Source organism: Denticeps clupeoides, unplaced genomic scaffold (assembly GCF_900700375.1).
Source record: "Denticeps clupeoides unplaced genomic scaffold, fDenClu1.1, whole genome shotgun sequence".
NCBI classification, from domain to species: Eukaryota; Metazoa; Chordata; class Actinopteri; order Clupeiformes; family Denticipitidae; genus Denticeps; species Denticeps clupeoides.
In genome coordinates this window covers 79,035-102,293 of record NW_021629721.1, presented here as the reverse complement: position 1 = coordinate 102,293, position 23,259 = coordinate 79,035, and the positions used below count along the sequence as shown (strand labels likewise).

General features: G+C 46.8%; 2 protein-coding genes across 4 annotated transcripts in view; both read right to left on the bottom strand.

Annotated features, from left to right (window-relative positions):
• Positions 1 to 7,413, bottom strand: part of LOC114772588 (complement C3-like) — a 28,116-nt gene extending 20,703 nt beyond the window's left edge. For both annotated transcript variants that reach the window (XM_028965474.1, XM_028965475.1), the window contains exons 1-15: positions 7,296 to 7,413; positions 7,026 to 7,221; positions 6,496 to 6,658; positions 6,341 to 6,411; positions 6,156 to 6,244; positions 5,876 to 5,958; positions 5,715 to 5,802; positions 5,366 to 5,471; positions 4,558 to 4,678; positions 4,363 to 4,478; positions 4,023 to 4,169; positions 3,033 to 3,230; positions 2,729 to 2,920; positions 2,498 to 2,653; positions 2,302 to 2,431 (exon numbers count right to left, since the gene is read on the bottom strand). In XM_028965474.1, coding sequence (XP_028821307.1) covers positions 2,302 to 2,431; positions 2,498 to 2,653; positions 2,729 to 2,920; positions 3,033 to 3,230; positions 4,023 to 4,169; positions 4,363 to 4,478; positions 4,558 to 4,678; positions 5,366 to 5,471; positions 5,715 to 5,802; positions 5,876 to 5,958; positions 6,156 to 6,244; positions 6,341 to 6,411; positions 6,496 to 6,658; positions 7,026 to 7,221; positions 7,296 to 7,369 — 1,930 coding nt within the window. In that variant the 5' untranslated portion in view covers positions 7,370 to 7,413. The remainder of the gene's footprint in view (positions 1 to 2,301; positions 2,432 to 2,497; positions 2,654 to 2,728; positions 2,921 to 3,032; positions 3,231 to 4,022; positions 4,170 to 4,362; positions 4,479 to 4,557; positions 4,679 to 5,365; positions 5,472 to 5,714; positions 5,803 to 5,875; positions 5,959 to 6,155; positions 6,245 to 6,340; positions 6,412 to 6,495; positions 6,659 to 7,025; positions 7,222 to 7,295) is intronic.
• A 2,743-nt stretch (positions 7,414 to 10,156) lies between these two features.
• On the bottom strand, positions 10,157 to 21,958 carry LOC114772590 (complement C3-like). Of its 2 annotated transcripts, XM_028965476.1 has the most exons (41): positions 21,879 to 21,958; positions 21,607 to 21,802; positions 21,356 to 21,518; positions 21,124 to 21,194; positions 20,957 to 21,045; positions 20,580 to 20,662; positions 20,323 to 20,410; positions 19,773 to 19,878; positions 19,544 to 19,664; positions 19,312 to 19,427; positions 19,016 to 19,162; positions 18,534 to 18,737; positions 17,868 to 18,059; positions 17,636 to 17,791; positions 17,414 to 17,543; positions 17,257 to 17,328; positions 16,980 to 17,174; positions 16,672 to 16,792; positions 16,165 to 16,253; positions 15,909 to 16,048; positions 15,617 to 15,829; positions 15,471 to 15,531; positions 15,301 to 15,387; positions 15,007 to 15,213; positions 14,024 to 14,099; positions 13,681 to 13,825; positions 13,541 to 13,606; positions 13,310 to 13,460; positions 12,830 to 12,993; positions 12,591 to 12,743; positions 12,434 to 12,496; positions 12,257 to 12,347; positions 12,119 to 12,167; positions 11,892 to 11,982; positions 11,724 to 11,813; positions 11,441 to 11,543; positions 11,267 to 11,356; positions 10,809 to 10,889; positions 10,661 to 10,744; positions 10,458 to 10,593; positions 10,157 to 10,376 (listed from the first exon to the last, which is right to left on the bottom strand). In XM_028965476.1, the coding sequence occupies exons 1-41, from the start codon at positions 21,953 to 21,955 to the stop codon at positions 10,244 to 10,246; spliced, it is 4,890 nt and encodes a 1,629-aa protein (XP_028821309.1). In that variant the 5' UTR covers positions 21,956 to 21,958; the 3' UTR covers positions 10,157 to 10,243. The 2 variants fall into 2 exon arrangements, 1 of the variants encoding a protein (XP_028821309.1); XR_003744000.1 differs by lacking the exons at positions 10,157 to 10,376; positions 10,458 to 10,593; positions 10,661 to 10,744; ... (1 more) ...; positions 11,267 to 11,356; positions 11,441 to 11,543 and having other exon boundaries at positions 11,801 to 11,813; positions 11,892 to 12,017; positions 21,879 to 21,955.
• Between the last annotated feature and the right edge of the window lie 1,301 nt (positions 21,959 to 23,259).

The window sequence follows — 23,259 nt, the reverse complement described above, 5'->3', positions numbered from 1 at the left end:
CACTGGGCTGATTACATTTTTTTTTACTGGAAAAAATGCCACCATTACATCCTGGTTGCTCCAAAGAGGAAGTGTTGATGTCATTTCTGTGAATGCTCGCGCAATACGATTGGCCGCTCTCGTCCTCATCCCGCCTCTCTCCTCCGAAATGGAGCATCCTGTGAAAACTGATTGTGGGAATGGCTGAATGTGGCTGTAACTCTGCACCATGGCTGTATTTCGGAAAGAGACTCCAGATACACACAGCAAAATTGCCTGTGTTAATTTAACACTGCACAGAGAGTATATATGAGCCCATTCCCTATCAGAGTTAAATTGAACACTTTCAGTGTAAAGTCTGCAAAACTGACACGAATTAGTGTTAAATGACTCCGCCCCTTCCCAGGTAACACGCCCATATGGGTGGTACACAGGTACCAGACAGGCGGTCCATTTCAGCCTCATAGAACCCAAATAAGGAGCAAGAATTGCCCCTGACATACCCAGCGTCATGAAAAAAGACTCGGACCAACATGGTCCTCACTGGCTTTTCATTTTTAATATTAAGTGAAGTGATGGTCATTGTGAAACACTGCAGCATCGCACATGGTGACACAACTAATTGTGTCCTCTGCTTTTAACCATCACCCTTGGTGAGCAGTGGGCCGCCATGACAGGCGCCCGGGGAGCAGTGTGTGGGGACGGTGCCTTGCTCGGTGTCAACTTTAGGGTCAATAAGAATCAAAGGTGGAACGACCGTTCTAAATGAAGTCTTTTTAAAGCACTGAAAAGGTGGAGATCTTGTATTTTGCAATGTATTGCTGGAACAACAACCTTCATTTGATACATTCATGTCCCAACTTACATTACAAATTCACCTAAAACTAGGAAAAGTCACTTTAACTAATTAAGGATAATTAGGTAATATTACCAGTTCAATATTACCAGGCCAAAGGATTAAACCAAAAAACAATCTTGACCACTTAAAATGGAAAAGCCAGTGAGGTCCATGTTGGTCCGAGTCTTTTACATGACGGTGGGTAAATCACAGTAAATCCTGCTCCTCATAAGGGTTCAAATTAAGGTGGGACTGAAAAGGACCACCCATATGTTACCTGAGGAGGTGCGGTGTCAAAACCTAATTAGAGTCAGTATTAAAAATATAATTCTGATACAGATACCTATAAACTCTCAAAAGCATTAAAGCACCCTGGTGGTTTTACCGTGGAAGTGCAACAAGAAATTAAATAATTAAAGAGGAGTTATTTCACTTCTTACAGGAACATGTTCCTTAAATTCTATACGCAGATCAACTGACACACAACTTCAATATAAAGAGGGAAAAGCTAGTGAGGTCCATGTTGGTCCAAGTGTTTTTCATGAAGGTGGATTAATCAGCAGCCTTTGCTCCCCATCTGGGCTTGCCTACATGGGGCCACCACGGAACCCCTGGACAAAATTAACAGGGACGCTGTTGGGCAAACCACACCAGCCCATATACAACCCATTTTGGCCCCACATAAATGTGTTGGCTGGGGACACTTGCTCCCCAGCTAAGTTCTTGGGTTCATATTAAGATGGGGTTGGTATGGACCACCTGTCTCGTACCTGTGTACCACCCATTTGGGTGTGTTACCTGGGAACGGGCAGATTCACTGTCATTTAACACTAATTAGTGTGTTTTACAGGCTTCCTGTAAAGTGTCTCTGTGCAGTGTTAAATTAACACAGGCAATTTTGCTGTGCAGTATTATGGGACCTTTAATACAATATAAAAACACACACACACACACACACACATATATATATATATATATATATGTGTGTGTGTGTGTGTGTGTGTGTGTGTAGGGGACCTTTAAGGATTGGTTTCCATCTGGCCACTCTACCATGGAGGCCACTGTGCTCATTGAGACCTTCAGGAGTTTATTTTCTGTAACCTTCCCCAGATTTGGGCCTCAAGACCAATCAGTTTGGGTCTACAAACAATTCCTTGGATTTCGTGCTTGGTTTGTGCTCTGACATGAACTGTCAACTGTGGGATCTTATGTAGACACACGTGGACTTCAATTAAGCAGCTCAAGGAGGATCAGGGGAAACAGGAGGCACCAGAGCTCAATTTCGAGTTTCGTGGCGAAGGCTTTTGCATACTTGTGTACATGTACATAAGGTGCAGATCGAGGTGCAGCGAGGGAGTGAAGAGAGGTCTGAGGTAGGAGGGCGCCGACCCTTCCTCGGCTGTGCAGGCATGCATCAATTTTCAGATTTAACGTGGGAATCGTGCATTGTGCAGCAGGAAGAAAGGTGTGGACATCATCTCTACCTGTTCGCGGACCGGTTCCTCCTGCAGTGTTGGACTCGAACACCAGGCCGGCGTCATAGAAGACCCCCATGCTGTCCTTGCCACTGCCGGCCGTGCAGCCAGGGTCGAGATTCTCGATCACGTCCCAGATCTGTCACAGGCAGACAATGATGACACGTTCTGGATGGGTCTGAAAATGAAACGAGGCGTGTTGTACCTTCGGCTGGGTGAGTCGGTGCTTTTTGTTCAGGACGTAAACTCCTTTGTCCACAGCAACGAGTCCCACTGTTGCACCAGGGTCTCCCTTTATGGACATAGTGAACTGCATTCTGGGTTCATAAGCAGGCCAGGGTTTTCGAAGCGCCAGCTCTAACTGGAGACAAGACAGGGGAAACGGTCTTGTGTGCATGAAGGGACGATTGCTGCAGAACAATAACTTAACATTTACCGTTCCCAAACAAGTGTCCTTCACATCGACCCAGACCGCGTCAGACACCACTTCAGAGGACCCCACGTGGTAATAGGCTACGATGCGGAAGGAGGGGACCATGTCTTTGGTCACGGGCAAAGACAGTGTCACCAGAGGCTGGCCCTGCCTCTTGAACCTCTCTGCACGAACGATCTGGCCTTTGTTCAGGATCTGGGCCAAACAGACAAGTACAATTGACCTCCACAAGCGGAGAAGATCGAATGGCTTTCAACACAAACCTGACATTTTGCCTCAGATTGAAATGTGGCACTCGGGAACGCACCAGGTAGGTGAAGTCGTGGTTCTGACCAGCGTGGCTTTTCCCCAGGTTCAAGCTGATCTTCATCTGATCACGGATGGCCAGCTCTGCTGAGTCTACACTGATGTGGAGGAAATTTTTGGAGGCGGTGTGGTACGCCTGGGCCGTCATCTTTTTCTCAGCCTGCCTGCTGTTGGAAAGTCCAGGAGCTTTGGTCCTTACCTATGATCAAGCAGAAACCTTAACCAGCAGGGACCAACCATGAGCATAACCGCAATTAGCAGGGCCCAAGCACCAAGGCCTGGATAGGCGCGTTGGCCAAAAAGATGATTGAGGGTTGTGTTATGTTCGAATCCATTTTATTTGAATTTAACCCTCCATAAACCAACTTTTGTGTAAATATCATTAGATTCTGATGGACCTGTTAAGGGTTCTTCAAGCAATTTGAACGGCAAAATTATGGAACATGTGTGCCTTTTAAGAACAGTTCAGCATCATTAATCCAGACATAAAGCACAACTTTATTTTGTAAATTGCATATACAGTTGAATTGCATTTAACTGTATATGAGCAATTCTTGTATTTTGTAATTGAATATTGTATTTTTGTATATTTACATTTACGCCCTTATACAGAGCGACTTACAATCAGTAGTTACAGGGACAGTCCCCCCCTGGAGACACTCAGGGTTAAGTGTCTTGCTCAGGGAAACAATGGTAGTAAGTGGGGATTGAACCTGGGTCTTCTGGTTCATAGGCGAGTGTGTTACCCACCAGAATACTACCACCCTGTTGTTAATATATGCATACTGTACATCACATTGCTATGATGCTCCATTGTCTTCTAATTGTGCTTCGTAAATAATTTGATTCGATTAATTAGATCAACAGATCTAGGGCTACATTGAATAGCTAAGTATCGAAGTATGAAGCGATTTATTGCGCATTATGTGGAATAACTGCATAAAATAGTAAGTCAATCAACTGTCCAAGTGGGTAAAAAGAAGAGTCTTACTGTGACTGAAAGAACAGAGTTTGCTGCGTTTGTGTTGACGGTGACCTTGGCCAAGCCGTTTTCTTTGGTCCTGCCGACTACCTCTCCTGGGCTAACAACAACTGGAATGTCCTCTGCTGGGGTGTTGTCCGGGTTTGTCACTAAGACCTGCCACAGAAAACGGGTAGACCACCGAACGCATTGCAATACTGAATTTCGATGGTCTGTTGTAAGCGTATTGGTGTTTTTGGAATTTATTGGGTTGACTGACATATCAACAGACTGTTTCTTCACTGTTACTGCCTGGAGCAGATGTCAGGGTTACAAAAAAAGAGAGAGAAACCCGTCAGAAATTTTGTACCGAGACGTCAAAGGGCATCCCAGGCTTGAAGAACTTGGGCGTCCTCGTAAAGAGAACGGCGTACGGCGAGCTGACGATCTGTATGCCTCGCCTCTGGGCCTCCACCATCTCGCTGCCTGCAAGCATCGAACAGTCGTTGCACAACGACGGACCCGCGGGCCACTGGAGCTCCCGCGCACCACAGCGGCGGATCACCTGTTTCCGTGGAGACGGTGACGGACACGTATATGGAAGAGTGGATCAGCTCCTCGATGTTCGGGAACAGCTGCTGGATGTGCGCTCTCTTCAGGGCTGCCTGGCCCTGGCCATCCTGGATCTTTAAGCAAAAGAATTTCTGTAAATACTCTGCACGCTGATGTAAGTGAGACTTTCTAATTAAAATAAAATTGATAAGAGCATTGTTTTAAATGATTTTTACTTTTTAATCATTACAATCATTATTCCTCAACTATTAAAAAACAGAATTACTAGGTGGTAGTAGCCTAGTTGCTAACACACTTGCCAGGGTTCAAATCCCACTTACTACCATTGTGTCCCTGAGCAAGACACTTAACCCTAAGTTACTTAAGACACTTAAGACACTTAACCCTAGGGCGTCTGGTAAATGCTGTAAATGTAATTGTAAATGTAAATGTACTAAAGTTAAGTGTAAGTGAAGTGATTGTCACTTGTGATACACAGCAGCATAGCGCATGGTGCACACAGTGAAATGTGTCCTCTGCATTGAACCCGTCACCCTTGGTGAGCAGTGGGCAGCCATGACGGGCGCCCGGGGAGCAGCGTGTGGGGACGGCGCTTTGCTCAGTGGCACCTCGGCGGATCGGGATTCGAACCGGCAACCTTCTCATTCCTTAACTGCTAGGCCACCACTGCCCCAGTTAAAGATACGTTGCTCCAGGTGAGGCTCAAACTCACAACTACTACTGTGCGCTAAGCGGAGCTGAACAGTAGTAGTGAGTAGTGAGTTGTGTAAGTAGATGTGAGCAGTGAGGTGAGTTTTCACCTCGACTCTCTGTAATGATCCTGGTAAACTTCTCTTTTCATTGCCATTGGTCATCACACCGAAGACCACAAATGCAACTCCTGTCACCTCCTTCCCGAACAAATACCTTAGGTAGCAAAAAAAAAACAACAAAAAAAAAACACACAAAGCCATCACAAAATATACAAAGTGCTGCGTTAAGCTCTTGAAAACAGGGCCCATACAGAGTCTGTGATTTTTAATGATTTTTATTGAATTTTATGAAGCCCAGTGGCTTGCCAACATTTTCTACAGGCACTATCACCTTCTTTTTTCTCCAGTTCCATTCGTTCTAAATGTTCATGGTGCCGTGATGTGAACCCACTCGTACCTGGCTGCAATATCAACGGTCAGCTGATCATCGTCGATGTAGAAGAAGGCCTGTCTGGGAGTCAAAGTGATCTCAAAGCTGGGCAGAACTGGGAGAGAAGAGCAGACTTTACACAACGGCTAGCGGCCAAAAGGCTCCGAGCAGCTCCGACCTCTCCTCACCGTACTCCTTGACCTCAAACTCAGTCGTGAAGTTGACGTGCGGCATGCTGCTGAGCTTCGTCAGGACTCTCCATATCCCGAAGCTTTACACAAGAAAAGGTTCAAGGTCAAAGGACGAGCGAAACAGACTCTGAATATTGTACACGGCCACCGAAAAAGACACGGGCACGTAACACAAAATGATCATCATAAAAAACACAGAACCTGAGACTATGTAAAGAGGCGGAGCAAACAATTGCACAACAAATCACAAAGAGCAACGTATCCATAGAAAAAGTACCTGACAATTGCAGGCAGCTTGAACGATCCTGATTTCATCCCTTTGTTGATGAAGAACGTGTCCATCTGAATTGTGATGTCATCGGGCGTCTGGGCATTTAAATAAACATTTACACGTCATCATATAATATTATTTTATATTATATTATATTACAAGTGGCTCTAACAGGAGTGACTGGGTCCTACCATGATCTCCACAGAGATGGGGCTGTGCACAGGCTGCATGTCAGGACTCAGGGCAAAAATCCGGTAGAGCACTAGGAGCACAGAGATGGACACCAGGTTACTGAATGTGTCCTCCTCGTCCACCCTGTGCCGTCTCGTGTATGTCCCGGACGTACCTGTGGTGGCAGGGGTGTAGATCGGTTTGTCCGTCTGGACGAAAATGTACCCGGACTGGAAGGAGACCAGGATGAGTTTTTCCAGAAGACGCCCGGGGAACTGGGCTTGCAGGTAAACGTATTCATTCTTCCTGCGTTGCTCGTTGAACGTATTTTCTGGGATCTTTGAGAGGACGTGAAAAGACGTTTGGAGGTTGCCAGGTTTAAAAAAAAAAAAAAATCTAAACTTTTCCCACTTATGACCGGTACAATTATGAAAATTAAAAAAAAATGACAAATTTCAAAAAATACAATAAGTTTCAAGACTCAAGAGATGTTTAATGTCAGATCAACAGTAATTCACAGTATACCGTGTACTGAAATATTGTTTCACACAAACCCCCCATAGTGCAATTGTAAAAGAAAGAAAAAAGTTTATACTTTTTTTATTAACTAAAACTTAAATACTGTATAGACTATAAAAAGCAAACTGTAATGGTTTTTGTGACTGAATGGCGCCCGATAGAAGGTACAAAATGAACGAACGCTACCTTCATCTCTGTCAGGACCTGGAAGTGGTTCTTTGGACCCAGCTTGACCATTTGGGACAGCAGCTCCCGGTCTTTCCCCGGATAGCTCTTCACCGCGATCCGGACATCAAACGCCGCTCCTGTGTGATCCTGGGCCTCCACGAACACTCGCTCCCGCGTGCCCACCCTCAGAAGGCTCGGGGCAGACATGACGTAGCTGCGGCGAAGACGAAGTTGTGAGGCCCAGCTATGGACACATTTCACACCGGCAAGTGTGTGCCGTATACTCACAGAGGCTGGCATAGAGACGGAGTGGGGAGGAGAGCCACCAGCAGGACGTTCAGCCACGCCAGGTCCACGCGCATCCTGCCCTCCAGACTGGGTCCGTCCGCCAGAGTGCCCGTCAAAGCCACCGGGTCAAGGCTTTTATTGTAACACTCCCATCATGGCTGAACTTCCTCATCAGGGGGTTGTTCAGCAGCTGCTCCTTTTCTAAATGTCAACTCGATAATATGAAAACATCACAAATAAATCTGTGCGCTGCACGAAAATGCAAAAAAAAATTGCTTTTTGTATCAAACCGTCATTTTCAGACTCCGCTTCTGTTTATTACATTCAAAAACCACAAATTCATCTGTTGTTCAAACCTCAGTGGACTAGTCAATACTACCCCATTGGTGATGGATGTAATGTGTAGGATATACCTAATGTGATCGCTGGTAGTAGCCTGGTGGGTTCAAACCCCACTTACTACTGTTCTGTCCCTGAGCAGGACGCTTAACCCTGAGTGACTCCGGGGGGGGGGGACTGTCCCCGTAACCACTGACTGGATAAGGCCGTCTGGTAAATGGCACAATGTGATATGGGGTGGGTTGGTTTTGTCTTTTTTGTTTCTTAAAACCTTCATGCCTCTCCTTCGCCTCGCTGTGGCAATACATCAGTGCATGCGAGGAGAAGGAGGAAGTGGAATGAGACGGAGCTCTCACCGTTGCTCAACATGCGGAACGCGCTGGTGCACAGCGATAAGCCCTCTGACCGAAGGTGTCAATGAATCAGCAGCTCCCTACACACCTCTTCTCACAACAATAGATGACAGTTTAAAAAAAAAAGCACCATAAACAGTCAGTATTTTCACGCTCGCAGAGTCATGTCCCATGTTTCCTCAGCATCATGCAATACAAAGCACAGTGGCTGTGAGAGTTCATGGTTACCAAGCTTACCGATAACCCCGGCACTCCACAGTTCTCCCACACCGCCCCTCTGCTACGCTCCCTCCACCGGCCCCCAGTAGCTGCACGCATCAGGTTCAAAATACTGATGCTGGCCTACAAAGCCAAACATGGAGTAGCACCATCCTACCTCACAGCCCTTATTACACCTCGCACTGCACCTCGTATACTCCGAGCCTCCAGTACTGCTCGCCTGGTCCCCCCATCTCTGAAGGTACGAAGAAGACGTTCATCTAGACTCTTCTCTGAGAAGGTGACCTCGAGGTCAGGAAAGCACAGTTGCTGAATATTTTCAAGCTGCAGCTTAAGACCTTCCTCTTTAGAGAATACTTAGACTACTTTCTTCTAGAAAAACTATAACAGAGGGAATAAAACGATTGTATTCATGTTTTGAGTCCTGTTGAACCAGAACTGATTACTTCATTGATAAGGATAAGGGTATCAGATCAGGTCTTACAAAGTCACATTTCTTTACTTGACAAACAGCAAAGAGCTTTTATGTCGAGGATGCAGTAGATTTATTCAACAGAAATGCTGTGTGTGAAAAATCGGATTTATTGTGAAAAACTTGCTAGCATCAACTCCACAAGCATCTCGGCTTGTGTTCGCTGAACCTTTAACGCTAGAATTTTTTTTTTCTTAACAGACGCGAGCTGTTTCAGACGCACATGCTGGACATTTAAATGTGTTTAGGTTTATTTAGGTTTAGGTAAGATCAAGTTTGTACTGGCAAGTGGGGCTCTGGTATAATTCATCATAGAAATATGTCGAAAACATATTGTTGTATTGTATCTGGAATTATGGCCTGGTTAGCTTTATATTTGAAGAAAAGTCATAAACATGGTGGAAAACTATCTAGCGCTGTCATAAAGACGCTTTATACGCCAAACCGCCACCTTGTAAAACCATCATCGCCGTGATTGTAGGGCGCATTTGCAGCTGGCTACACTCGTGGTCTTGTGGTTTGGGTCGTTTCGGGGTCAGAACACAAGTTGTGACGTAAATTTAAGAATATTTTGTCAACAGTGTACTGCACCATTTTTTATAACTGTTACGTCCTTCTGGCCGTAGAATGGTTTGGGGTGCTCTGTGCTTGTGCGTCTTTTCCTTTTAGGCTGTCAGCTGGGCGGAGACTTGGATTATGGTTCCGCCCACCAATTCCCTCGTCAACTGGCAGCCAATCAACGCACAAGACAGGAGTACTTAAGGACCATTCCAACCACCAGTCGAGGCTCATTGTTGTGGAGCAGGAGGAGTTTTGGATTGTTGTAAAGTTGCAGATAAGCCTTTGTTGTGTGTTAGGTGTGGTGATCGGTGTGGTTAGTTGTGGCCTTGTTGTGTATTTGTAGAGTCTCTCCTTTCACGGCGTGTTGTCCTCCTGTGGATTGTTGTGTAGTTGTTGTGTATGGCACGTTAGGTTTGGTTGGTTGTTCACCACTGTATTCCCACCGCACACATTCCCCTCGTTTGTTGTCATGTTTTCCCGACCCCTAGACGGGGACGTGACTATAATAGAGTTTTAATTTCAGGTGGTGCCTTGGGAAACTATGTATATTGCGATTTCTAGTATTTTACAGGCATTTACTGCCCTGATATCTGATGGGGAAAAAAAAATTTTTGTAGGATCTTTAAATTTGTGGCTCCATGTCTTCCACTTTGTGGGAAAACAACTGTTGGACGATGTGCAAAAAGACACATCTTACTGTTAAAGCGCTGAGAAGCTGCGAACGGAGGTGTGCTGCAAAAGTATTCCGGTCACGAATGATCAATTATGTGTAGATGCATTACTACTGTGTTATAGTGTAAATTCATGTGGAGAAAAGATCAGCAATTTGCATTTTTTTTATTTTAAATGCTGTCCGCGGCACATTTGGCACAGGTATGCAGACAGTCATCAATATCTAATGACAGTAGATAGCTCCTAATATCCCACGAGCAACACGTATTACACTTGCTGCATTCATTTATTTGTTAAAACTCAGAAAAAAACGGATTTAAAGACAGGAACGTTTAGCAGCCGTAAGCCAGCTCTTGCTCCAGGTAGGCGATGCCTTTATACCGGACCCTGAAGGCATCTGTGCGGCCCTCCTCTTCAGTGGGCCAGTACTCGATCCAGGTGTCGAAGCCCACCAAGTACTCGTACCTGCAGAAGGCGAGAGGAGAGCGTTTCCGTTAGAAACGGCCAGCTCTCGGATCGCATCGCGTTGGGGCGCGTGAACCCCACCTTCCTGCGACCCGGCTGATGTCGGCTGACTGGCCCATCACCAGGTACGACTTTCCTTGCTTCAACTCCAGCGCGTCCCGGCACTGCGGGTAGGATATGAAGGCGCGCAGCTGGTCCACAACATCTTCATCGGCGTCTGAAACCACCAAAAAGTTGAATGCTTTTCACCGTAATGCGAACGGGACTTCTCGGGAGACACTCACCCCATCTCAGACTACTGTTAATCCTCATGTAGTATACGTCCCTCACAGCGTTTAGATGAATTCTCTCCACTGTAGCTTTGTAAACTGCGGACAAACGCAGGGGGTCATGCATCCAAAGACCCGGGGAAGTAAAGAAAGAGATTTTTACCGTAATCCCGGCCTCGCTCGCAGGCTATCCGCACGCGCTGACTGTCCCCGATCTTCTCCTTCTTCTGCAAACTGCAGTTTTCTGGTGGAGGGACGAGAGCACGGGAACATTCTCTTGAGGGATATGAGGGTGGTAGTAGCCTAGCGGGTAACACACTCGCCTATGAACCAGAAGACCCGGGTTCAAACCCCACTTACTACCACTGTGTCCCTGAGCAAGACACTTAACCCTGAGTGTCTCCAGGGGGGACTGTCCCTGTAACTACTGATTATAAGTCACTCCGGATAAGGGCGTATGGTAAATGCTGTAAAATGTAAATGTTCTCTTTCTTTGGCATGAAATAAAGTACCATTCTGCCCCGAAATTAGGGATATTTCTATGAAGGCTCCACCTAGTGTTACATCCTGGTATGACAGTGAAGATCAAGAACGCTTCAGCAGTTCTGGAAGAGCGTTCACCTTCAGCACATTCACAAACGCCTCCGTCACAGATCTTTCTCAGGGCGCCATCCATCTTGTGTGGGTGGTAGAACTTCACACAACGTTTCTCTGGAAAGAGAGGGAACAGTGACCTGTGAGGGACTGCACTGCGCCCGCCTCCGCCGGGTACGGCGCGCGAATCAGCACGCCCACCTGAATAATATTCGTAAATGGTGACACCAACAGGCTGAAGCACGCCGACCAACAGAATCTTATGCATCCTGAAGACTAATCGGTCTGGCCTCTGGTGGGACACCTGAGATAAAAGTGCAGAGCAGATAAACGCTGAGAGACAGAAAACGTGGCGTCCATTTGAGTTCCTTAGGAATGTTCGGGTCTTTGGACCAATAACAGGAAGTTGAGAAGAAGAAACCGAGAAGAAGGCAGACGGGACCCTCTCACCCACCCACTTGGTCCAGTGGAACTATTCAGATACCTTGTTCAGGTAGATGATGAGGGAGCCTCTGTCCGACAGCTGCTTGTCCATCTCAAACTTCTGGATGTATCTGTCCTTTCCGGTGGTCAGCTGTGGAAAGGAAGGCAGGTGGCTTGGACGGTTTCATTTTTTAGGGAGGATTCAGGAGATGAATCTGGCCTTTCTCACAGCCGCAAGGTCGGTCTCATCCACAACAAATCCCGTCAGCAGGCTGATGTCCAGGATTGACATGGTGGCATCTCGACTCTTGGACAGGTACCTGCAGGAGTTCATGGCGGTATTCACCTTCAGAACCTTCATATTTTAACACACACAGGCCAGAATCACATTCTTCTTCACTGGTGCGAAGCTACATTACTGCTAATTTTCCCATGCTTCCATTTCCATCTACTTACATGACGTCTATGATGAGTCTGTATGTTTCCAAGGCTGATCCGTACGAAACTTGAAGAAACCAAAAAAAAAAAAACAATTCACAAAGCTGTGGAACAAACTAATGTAGAAAAGTCACTTTCATCATCCTGGCGTCAAACCTCTGTGGTCCTTCTCCACGGACACTTCAAGGGCAAAGTCTGAGCAGTCTGAGTCTTTCTCCTTGGGCATTGCATAGTACATGGTGAGCACCTAAGTGTTCCAGAGAAAAGTATTCGCTCTCTGCAGGTGTGTAGAAGGATTTGGGTGAAGGATCCATGGAACTTACTGGAACTTACCGACAGTGACCCCTGACCTCTTCCTTTAGCAGTCACAACAATGCGATCATTAGCATGACGCATCTGTGCACGAAGAAAAAACACGGAATCTGTAGGTTACGGTTCCCCAGATTCTTTGATATGGCGTATCGTCTGAAAACGTTTCCATGTTTCTCACCCTCTCTGACTTAGGCACCAGCTGGTTGTCCTTGTTGAAGAGCCACTTGATGTCCCGGCCCGGTTCACTGACGGTCACCTCCATGTTCAGATCCTGCAGCCCCGTCGCATGCATCTGATACTCGGCCAACGCCTGGAACACTATTAGGGTGCTCTGTAGGGGGAAAGGGGGCACCAAGGACGCTTCCTCACTTTCACGCCATTCGTCCAAACCGTCGCTCATATTCGGAGGCTGCTCACCTCACTCGACCCGAAGGCTCCGCTGGACGACCGCTGAGCGTTTAGCCAGCTGACCAGAGGTCCAGCCGCCTCAAAGTCCTTCACCTTCACTAGTGCAAGCAGAGCATAGGCAGTGGCCTCCAGAGTGAAGTAGGGGTTGGTTTTCACAGGCCAGTGGCTGTGATCTGTATTTGAAGGCACAATGTCAGACCAACATTATTCTCACTTATTCATTTGTGCACTTTTCAACTCTTATTTCAGCTAGTTTTGCACACCCCTGTACAGATTTGGATTTATTCCGTATTTATTTTGCTTACCACTACCTTGATTGTGGCATTTTGCACTGAGGGGTTGCGGGCTGGACCACAATCTCCTTGAACTAATGTAACAAGCATGAATGTGCAATGACAATAAAGACTTTTGTTGCAGTATTGGTGCCGAACATTGGATTAAAGTCAGACAAGAGATTAAAAAAACATATAAATATTAAAAGTGACACACCTGCAGAAGCACATCTTAGAAGGACGTCCTTATTGAGCCTTCCAGCGTTGGCCAGGGCATAGGAGACCATGGAGATCTGATAGGGGTCTCTCATTGAGGACACTCTGCCCTCCAGATGCACGATGACTCTGCTGATGGTGTCGGCAAGTCCCTGAGGGTTAGATGGCGACAGCGGTTGGAGGTCACGCCCAGTGCCACTGCCAGGCGTCGCGAGGACGGCGTTGCACTCACGGCGACGTGGCGGCAGAGCCCGCTCCCCTCTTGCATGGCTATCAGGACGTACGCCGGAAGAGAGTGCTGCGGGAGACAACGGTTTGGGTCAAGGTTGGGGCCGCAGACGTGCGGATTCGGCGCGCGCCCACGCCACCTACCAGCATGTCCCCGTGGTACACAGGGGCTGCGTCTCGGAAGACGCCGTTGCGGACGAGCCAGGCTTGGGCGCTGCAGACCACGTTTGGGTCGATGTAGACGTAGTTGCTGGCAATGGCGAACACCTTGGCAGCTTTGGCAGTCAGCCTTCAGAAGAGGAAAGAAGCGGCTTTTATTTCTTCCACATTTATATTTTCTCTACGCTAGTCTTGTCACACACACGCTGCAAAAAAGTTGTAAAAAGTTGGTTTTCCCAACTTTATTCTTTTTTTTTTTAAGTACGCAAATTATTGTTTCATTATATGTTTCTTTGCATTTAAGGTAGAAAGAGGGAGCGAGACTGACCACGTGCCCCGCGTTGAACGTCCAAAAGACCCAAAGGAACCATCCGCTTTTCGAAAGGAAAGCTGCCGGTTGTAACCTGGAACCGTAACAGTTCGATAAAAATTTGGTGCGAACACACGTCCAGTCATTCGTCCGAACAGAGACACGACTACTGGTAATACGAGTGCGCGCATGTTCTATTCCTGCGACCCGTCGGTGTGATTTACATTTACATTCACAGCATTTATCAGACGGCCTTATCCAGAACGATTTACAATCACTTACAAACAGGGACATGTCCCCCCTGGAGCAACTTAGGGTTAAGTGTCTTGCTCAGGGACACAATGGTAGTAAGTGGGGCTTGAACCTGGGTCTTCTGGTTCATAGGCGAGTGTTTTACCCACAAGGCTACTACCACCCCTCTGATAGTGAAAACGTTTCACGCTCCAGAAAATTAAATATCATCGGATTGTGTGTGGAATTTCGGTACAGGTCCCTTTATCAGCCGATGTTCAGCTTTTGCGTCAACAAGGTCAGACATAAGACACTCAGTTGTCTTCTGATTGTTTCATGACCAAAGGTGGTGGTCAAATAGAAAATGAGAAGTTTAGGCCCATACATTTTCCCCTCCACACAGGCGTTAGATAAATAGTAACATCCATCCGAAAATCCCTAACCCCCTGAAGCAGAACACGGTTACAGTTTTTATAAGGGGCAGCGGTGGCCTAGCGGTTAAGGTGCCACTGAGGTGCCACCGAGCAAAGCACCGTCCCCACACACTGCTCCCCGGGCGCCTGTCACGGCCGCCCACTGCTCACTCAGGGTGATGGGTTAAATGCAGAGGACAAATTTCACTGTGTGCACCGTGTGCTGTGCTGCTGTGTATCACAAGTGACAATCACTTCACTTTCTTCTTGTTTAATACAAATGATTAAATTATGAACGAGCTGAACGGACAAAATAATTGAATCGTTGCCTTGATTTCGTGCATCTGCTACACCCACCCTTGATGACGTGGCCGAGGGCTCTGGCTCTTGCTTGTGACCCACCGACACTGTCCCACTGTCCAGTCCTGTCCAGGTAGTGAGTGGCGATGACCGGGAAGATCATGCTGTTCATGTTCTGCTCGGCGCAGCCGCCCGGCTCTACGATGAGGGAGGACAGCGTGTCCCCGCGGAGGGCTTTTTCCACGGTCAAGCTCATCTCGTTACCTCAGCGAGAAAAGTGGCGTGGGGACCAAAATGGGACCAAGAAACGAAGTTGCAGGTTTAAAAAAAAAAAAAAACCCTAGAACTTACCTAGAACTGTAACGTATGTGCTCATCGGCGTGTCCGGGGCACGATCTTCCAGCTCTACCCCCATGACCTCCTCCCTCTGAACTCCACCTGCTCAGGGGTTAAAGGTCACTGTCATCATGACACATTTAATCCGACCGAATCTCATCCGACGAGCAACTGGTGGCGCTGACCGTGCTTGGATGGGTCCAGCACCAGCTTCTTCACGTCCACCCTGGCAGGCACGCCCTCAGCCTTCATGCAGAGAGAGAGCGTGAGGCGCGTTGACCGCCGCAGGTACATTTCAGGTGACATCGTTTTGGCGGAACCGCAGACTTACGACCACGCGGAGTGTCTTCTTCACTCCGTCCGTCTGACTTGAGCGACGGACGGCAGCCTTGACCTCAACGGACAGCCTCCCCAGAGCCAGCGGCACGATGACGAAGGGCACTGCCCGCGACGACATGGCGTCCATGTCTACCGTGACGCGGTACCGGCCCCTCCTCGTGGCCAAGCTGCACACGTTGTCGCTCTCGGCCAGCTCCACGCCCACCTGGCGGGTGAGCATGCAGGGTCAATACGACGTGCGGAAGGTTCCGGAGCCACAAGCATCGTGCGTGGATCTCGTTGACCTTAATCGCAAAGTCGTTGTAGTTGTGGAGGAGGGCTTTAACTTCGATCTGCTCGTTTCGCACGGCAGAATAAGGTAACTTCAGGTCAACGAAGAAGTACTTCATGACAACAATGTCCAAGGGGTCGGCCACACAAATGCCTGAACGAAAGGAGAAAAGACACATAAAAGCATATTGCAATATCTCCTATATATTATTGTTATTATTATTCTTATTCTTATTCTTATTCTGAGGCTAATATGAGGTCGATTTTTACCGCTAGTTGTTGAGAGGCTGATGGCAGTTATTTTCCAGGTGGTGATGGAGTCTTGTAAGAAGCTTCTCTTGGTTATGGATGTTGTGTCGCTGAGTGTTGCACAGAGTAAAGAAAGACTGAAACGTGCGCTTGTTCCGTGGACATTTAGAACATTTATGGCATTTACCAGACGCCCTTATCCAGAGCGACTTACAATCAGTAGTTACAGGGACAGTCCCCCCCCTGGAGCAATTTAAGATTAAGTGTCTTGCTCAGGGACACAATGGTAGTAAGCGGGATTTGAACCCGGGTCTTCTGGTTCACAGGCGAGTGTGTTACCCACTAGGCCACTACCACCACACCCCATTTAGAAGGAACATTTTTAGACATTTTCGTTTTCTGTACGCAGATGAAAAGTGCCTCTTTAATTTTTTTTAGAGGAACATGCTGAGAAGGGATTTCAAGAACATTTAAATCAGATGTCAAGGCTCAAGTGAATGTATCTGAAATCCAACTTTGTCTACACACCAGTTTCTGTTGTGGGAAGGACATACAGGAAGAACCTCGTCCACCCACAGCCAGCTTTCTGGGAACTCTGTGCGTGACACAATGTCTTCAGAGCTCACGAAATCGTCGTCTTTTTCCTCGCCTGAACACATGAAAAAGACAAAAAGCAGCACTGCAAACCAGGACGCGTACCTTCCAGATCCAAACCAAAAAAAAAAGGGCGGGGCTCATTTACACACGGCAAGACAAAGAATGACGCAGCTAAGCAGCACTAACGTACAAATTGTCACTCCCATCTTGTAATCTCCTTAAACATAAGATGTTCTTACTGCGTGAATGGATGAGTTCCACCACCCTGGTCTCCTTCTTCTTGGCGGCCAGTTCTTTGCAGCAGTGCAGGAAGGCGCTGACGCAGTCTGGGCCGTCCACGATGTACTCCGCACGGCGGTCGCAGGTGTAGGCCTGAGGAACGTCCTTCATCCCATCCACGCAGCACTGCCTCAGGTCGTCTGCGAACCTGCTCGCTGTGGACAAGCAGAAGCATGCTGTCCACTGGGGTCTCGCTACGCTCACCAGGGGACAGTTTGGGGAGCATTTCTCGCTTACCAAGTGCTCTGTGGACCTCCTGAATTGTGATGTCGCGTTTACGCCGTTTTGTTGGAGATGGACAGGAATGAACTGAATGAATGAATATCGATCAGACTTGATTTGTGGGAAAATTAGACCAGAAACATTGATTTGAAAGATCTCGAGGAAGCGTTACCCCTCCTGGTATCAGTGCCTCCTGCAGTACTGGATGCAAACACCAGCCCGGCGTCGTAGAAAACGGCCATACTGTCCTTCCCGCTGCCCGCTGTACAGCCAGGGTCCAGGCTCTCCACCACGTCCCAGATCTGCAGGTGGAACACAAATGCGGGTGGAACTCCAGACCAGCATCGGCTAGGCGTCAGTGGAGACATTCGTCCACCTCGGGCATGGCTCTCACCTTGGTCTGTGTTAGTCTGTGCTTATTGTTCAGGACATACACTCCCTTGTCCACAGCAACCAGTCCCACTTTCGCCCCTGGCTCCCCAGTGATGGACATGGTGATGGGTGTCCCTGGATTGTACATAGGCCTCGGACTGTCAAGCGCTAACCTGAGCTAGGAGAGGACAGGAACATAAATCCAGATGACTAATGATGGAACAAAAAGGGCTTTTCTGTGAGAGTGAGCCTACCGTCCCCAAACAAGTGTCCTTCACATCAACCCAAACCGAGTCAGAAACCACCTCAGAGGAGCCCACATGGTAATAGGCTATAATTCGGAATGAGGGGACCATGTCCTTAGTCACGGGTAACGACAGTGTCACCAGGGACTGACCTTCTCTCTTGAACCTCTCAGCACGAACAATCAGACCTCTATTCATGACCTACAAGTTTGGCAAGAAAAATACTGTTATTCTTTTTTTATATTATTTTATATTATTTGTATATGGTGTTTTTAAGTATATGGTGTTTTTAAAAATTGTATATTGTGTTTTTTTTTTAATTGTATTTATACTCTGTATTCAATGTTACTGTTACTGTTTTTGTATTTAATGTTACTTGAATGGGTCAGAGAGTAACGTAATTTCAATTCTCTGCATGTCCTGTACATGTGGCAGAATTGACAATAAAGCTGACTTGACTTGACTTGACTAAGTGAAAATGAAGTGAAAGTGAATTGATTGTCATTGTGAGACACTGCAGCACAGCACATGGTGACACAACCAAAATGTCCTCTGCTTTTAACCAGCAGTGCAGTGGGCAGCCATAACCGGTGGGCCACCACTGCCTATTAGCATAGTTAGCGAATGGACCATAATTAGCATAAAAAGTACTACAATGATACAATAACAACGAACCAAATAAGTGAAATCTTGTCTGCGGACTCCTGGACTGTCGCCCAGGTTGAGGTTGACCTTCAAATGGTCACCAATGGTCAACTCCGCGGCATTCACACCAATGTGCAGATAGTTCCTGGAGCCTCTTGAAGGTCGGTAGGCATTCGCCGTCATTGTTTGTCGTCCTTGTCTGGCCTCAGACAGACGCGGGTCTCTAGTCATCACCTGTGATCAAACGCAAGTGAAAAACGTGACGCTGAACCCATCAACCAGAATCCATGGAGAAATTACATTTACGGCATTTATCAGACGCCCTTATCCAGAGCGACTTACAATCAGTTGTTTCAGGGGACAGTCTCCCTGGAGCAACTTAGGGTTAAGTGTCTTGCTCAGGGACACAATGGTAGTAAGTGGGATTTGAACCTGGGTCTTCTGGTTCAAAGGCGAGTGTGTTACCCACTAGGCTACTACCACCCACATTAGCACGGAACAGAAGAACTTACGGTTACGCGTAGAGTGGATATCCCCGCTGGAGTGTTTATAGTGACTCTGGCCAGTCCGCTTTCCTCCGTCCTCCCCCTCACTGACCCTGGGCTGATCTCCACAATGATGTCTTTGGCGGGAGAGTTGTCTGGGTTCACGACTAACACCTAGCATGCCCATATGATAAATAATATACAATATTCACCCACTGAACGTTCCGTAACTCCGTCACTCAGTAACGAGGTTTTAACGCAGTAACTCCCTGGTGTAAAAGAATTAAGCTCAAGCAACACATGCACTAAAAGGCCAGAAATACCAAGACATCGAAGGGCATCCCTGGTTTGAAGTACTTGGGCGTCCTCTTGAAACGTATGGTGTACGGCGACGTGACAATCGCTATGCCCCTCTTCACTGCCTCGACCATTTCGCTGCCTAGACACGGGGCGACACGAAAAAACGCTTCACGCGCGTCGCCATCTACATGACAACTCGGCATCTGCGGGAACGCGTGCAATGAACGAGGCAAATTGTAGATCTCAGGATGTCACCTGTTTCCGTGGACACCGTGACTGAGACGTACAGAGACGAGTCAACCAGGTCGGTTATGCTCGGGAAAACCTGGGTGATGTGTGATCTCTTCAGAGTCACCTTGCCTTTACCATCCATGACCTGCAGGAGAGAAAAAAAAAACCCTACAATATTACACCTGTATGGTCTGCCTGCCTGGTGTGTGTGTGTGTGTGTGTGTGTTTAGGTTCTGTTAATGAGTGTCATCACCTCTACTCTCTGCAATGACCCCGGGAGGCTCCTCTTATCTCGGTCATTAGTCATCACGCCGAACACGACAAATGCAACTCCGGTCACTTCCTTCCCATACAAATACCTTCAGAAGAAGTCCAATATTCTTACCAAGGGAATGTGTGTAGGCATGGATGCCATTAAATTATCAGCTGATGTAACGATTATCCGCTACCATAGTATTTCATCATATTAATATATTTTCAGGCAAGTTTAATGTATTAAAAAAGGTTTAATGTAGTCTGGACTAAGAACTTTTGCGCAACACAGTGGAAGATATGCATACAGTACATAACAAGGGTTAAAAAAAACATGGAGGTGGAAGTTTCGACATTGAATTAAAACACACAAATCAACAAATCATTTTAAGGTAATTTCTTGTCCTAGTATATGTTACATATATATTAAAACTTAATATGTTTGCATGTTCATAATCGGGCAGGTTAGGACACTGAAGACTGGTGTGCATTTGGAACTATGAGTTAGTTTTAGTTTTTCTATTCATACACAACTGATAAATACAACTTACTTCGCTTCGATATTCACTGTCAGCTCAGAATCGTCCACGTAGAAGAACGGTTGTGTGGGCCTGAGAGTAATCTCAAAACTTGGCAAGACTAAATGAGTGAAGCAGAAAATGTATTTAACAGAATATGTTAAATATTGCACAAAAAAAGGTGAATACATTTATTCCACACATGCTGAGTCATTGATTTAAATGTAATATATTTGTATGTAATAAATAATAATAATACTTTGGCGATGTTCAGGCATTGGTGTCCTCACCATATTCTTTCACTTCAAATTCAGACGTGAAGTTGACATGTGAAGCAGTGGTGAACCATGTCATGATCTTCCATACACCAAAGCTTCAGAAATAGAAAAAAAAAACTTCTCTTCAAATTATAGAGCCTGTTTCAAATGTATTTTATGTTTTATATGTCTTGTCACTACGTTGAACCTACATGTAATTCATATCAGATATTATTTCAGCAATTGTATTATATAATGACACACCGTTAAGGCAGCTTTGCAAGGAACCAAAAATGCACACTGAAGACATGGATGTTGTATTTAAATACGTAAATATAAAAAAAAATGACATTCTGCGATATTAATAAAAAATTCCACAGGCTACATGGTCATGTGGGCCAGAAACCAACCTGACAAGGTCCGGCAACTTGAAGGAGCCGGATTTATATCCGTCACCGGGACCCAGTCTGTCTGCCTGGATCACGACGCCGTCGGGGCTCTAGGCACGAGAAATGGGGGTTTATTTCACGAGCCCCCCTAACGCGACCCGTGACGTGAAACACACCCACACACCCACCATGATTTGGACCGACACTGCGTTCTCTTCTGGCTGCAGGTCAGGGGTCAAAGTGAATACTCTGTAGCGCACTAGAAATGAGACGTTAATAAAAAAAAAAACACTTTTAAAGTGCCCCATGCGGTTTATCCTGTCATGCAAATACAGTTTTTTACTTTATTTTCAACATCCCCGAAGAAAAGGCACGAAAGGGGGTGAAATATAAAGAGTCGGCACATATAGGTTGGCTGACCGGCGGAGGACGGAGTGTAGATGGGTTTGTCAGTCTGCACAAACACATATCCGGACTGGAAGTTGACCAGGACCACTTTTTCCAGCAGGCGACCTGGAAACTGCGCTTGCAGGTAAACCAACGTGTCCCTCCTCGTCCCGTCCGCAAAGCTCTCGTAAGGGATCTTAGGACGTAAAAATGCGAAATGCTGACCCAAACCGAACGACATGCACGGCACAGATGACCGGGTCAGGTGCCACAGGAGCTCGAACCTTGACGTCCAGCAGCGCCTGGTGATGGTTGGCCTCGCTCAGGCTCACGGTCTCGGTGAGAAGGTCCCTCTTCTTGTCGGGGTGGCTCTTCACCGTGACCTGGACGTCAAATGCAGCCCCCGCGTGGTCCTGCGCCTCCACGAACACTCGCTCCCGGCCGCCCACCTTCAGGAGGCTCGGGGCTGACATGACGTAGCTGAGGTGGCGGAGATGCAGGGAGAAGAGCATTATATCTGTGTGTGTGTGTGTGTGTGTGTGTGCTGTATACTTACAGAGGTTCGCATAACGACAGAGCAGGGAGAAGAGACAGAAGCAGAGACGCGCTCGGCCACACCAGGTCCACGCACATCCTGCCGATCTGGCGGTTCCTCATCCGCCAGACTTTTATAAGACTTCACCCTCGAGGCGTCAGAGGTGGCCCTCCTTTAACCTTCACGATATACACGATGACTTCTACCTAAAGACCAATTAAACCCACAGATCTCAACATTCCAGCAAAAAATAAAGTTGCACTATGAACAAACCTCCCAACTGCCTTCAGTTCATAAAAATACATTTTTTTTTACCAGAGGGCGCTTACACCGGTTTACTTTGATTTGTGGGAAAATTATACCAGAAACATTCATTTGAAAGAATGAATGAATCTTCCGCTTATTGTCAAAAATCAATATAAACGAACGAAATCGTTGAACAAACGTTTATGAGGGCCAAGGTGGAATACAAAATTCAAGAACCAAACATTGCAATCTGTATATAGGTCTTTTTTTTCTACTTTCTGTTCTACTTAATGCAGAACAATGCAAGTAAAACCACCTCAAAAAAGGTTCACGGCAACGTCCACCGAAAGACCCTGGCAGTCATCATGAAAAATCCATCATGATGAAGCCCTCACTGCTCATACATTTATATTGACGCCTTCATCCAAAGCACCTGGCTTTTGTATGGATTGTAGAAAACTATCGACAATAAGCAGACAAGGAAAATAATTTTTTTATTGAATATGAAAGATGAACATCCATTTACCTGCTTAATTTTTGTTCATGCACAGACGCATTTCGTATAAATTTGTCGGGAACTATATACAATGGACTAGCTATGCAACATATAGAGGTTTCAGAACAGAAGCTGGGCCTTTCCTGTGTGGTGGGGGCGGGAAGACGGAGGCTCTGGTCTGTAACATGAACAACGCTATTTGTCGAGCACAAACTTTCGTAACCTACAAGATGATAAAGTAGAATCTTACTTACGAAATGTTACGCCTTCATTATTACAGCCGTACGCGGTGTAAAAGAGTCGCGCATCTTCGCTCCACCATCAGAGAGGCGTGATTGAGTGAGCTTGGAGCCACGTCCACACATGGACGAGTGCTGAGGAGCCGGTTTGGACTGATAACCCAATTTGGGCTGCACGTGCGTGGGCTTTGCTTACTCTGAAAGCCACCATGGTACAACCCTAACCTAACTCCTAAAGTAAGGTTGCTCCTTACTCCTAAACCTTACTCATTTATAGCATTTATCAGACTCACTACCAGTAGTGACAGGGACAGTCCCCCCCTGGAGACACTCAGGGTTAGGTTTCTTGCTCAGGGACACAATGGTAGTAAGTGGGGTTTGAACCTGGGTTCATAGGCGAGTGTGTTACCTTCTAGGCCAA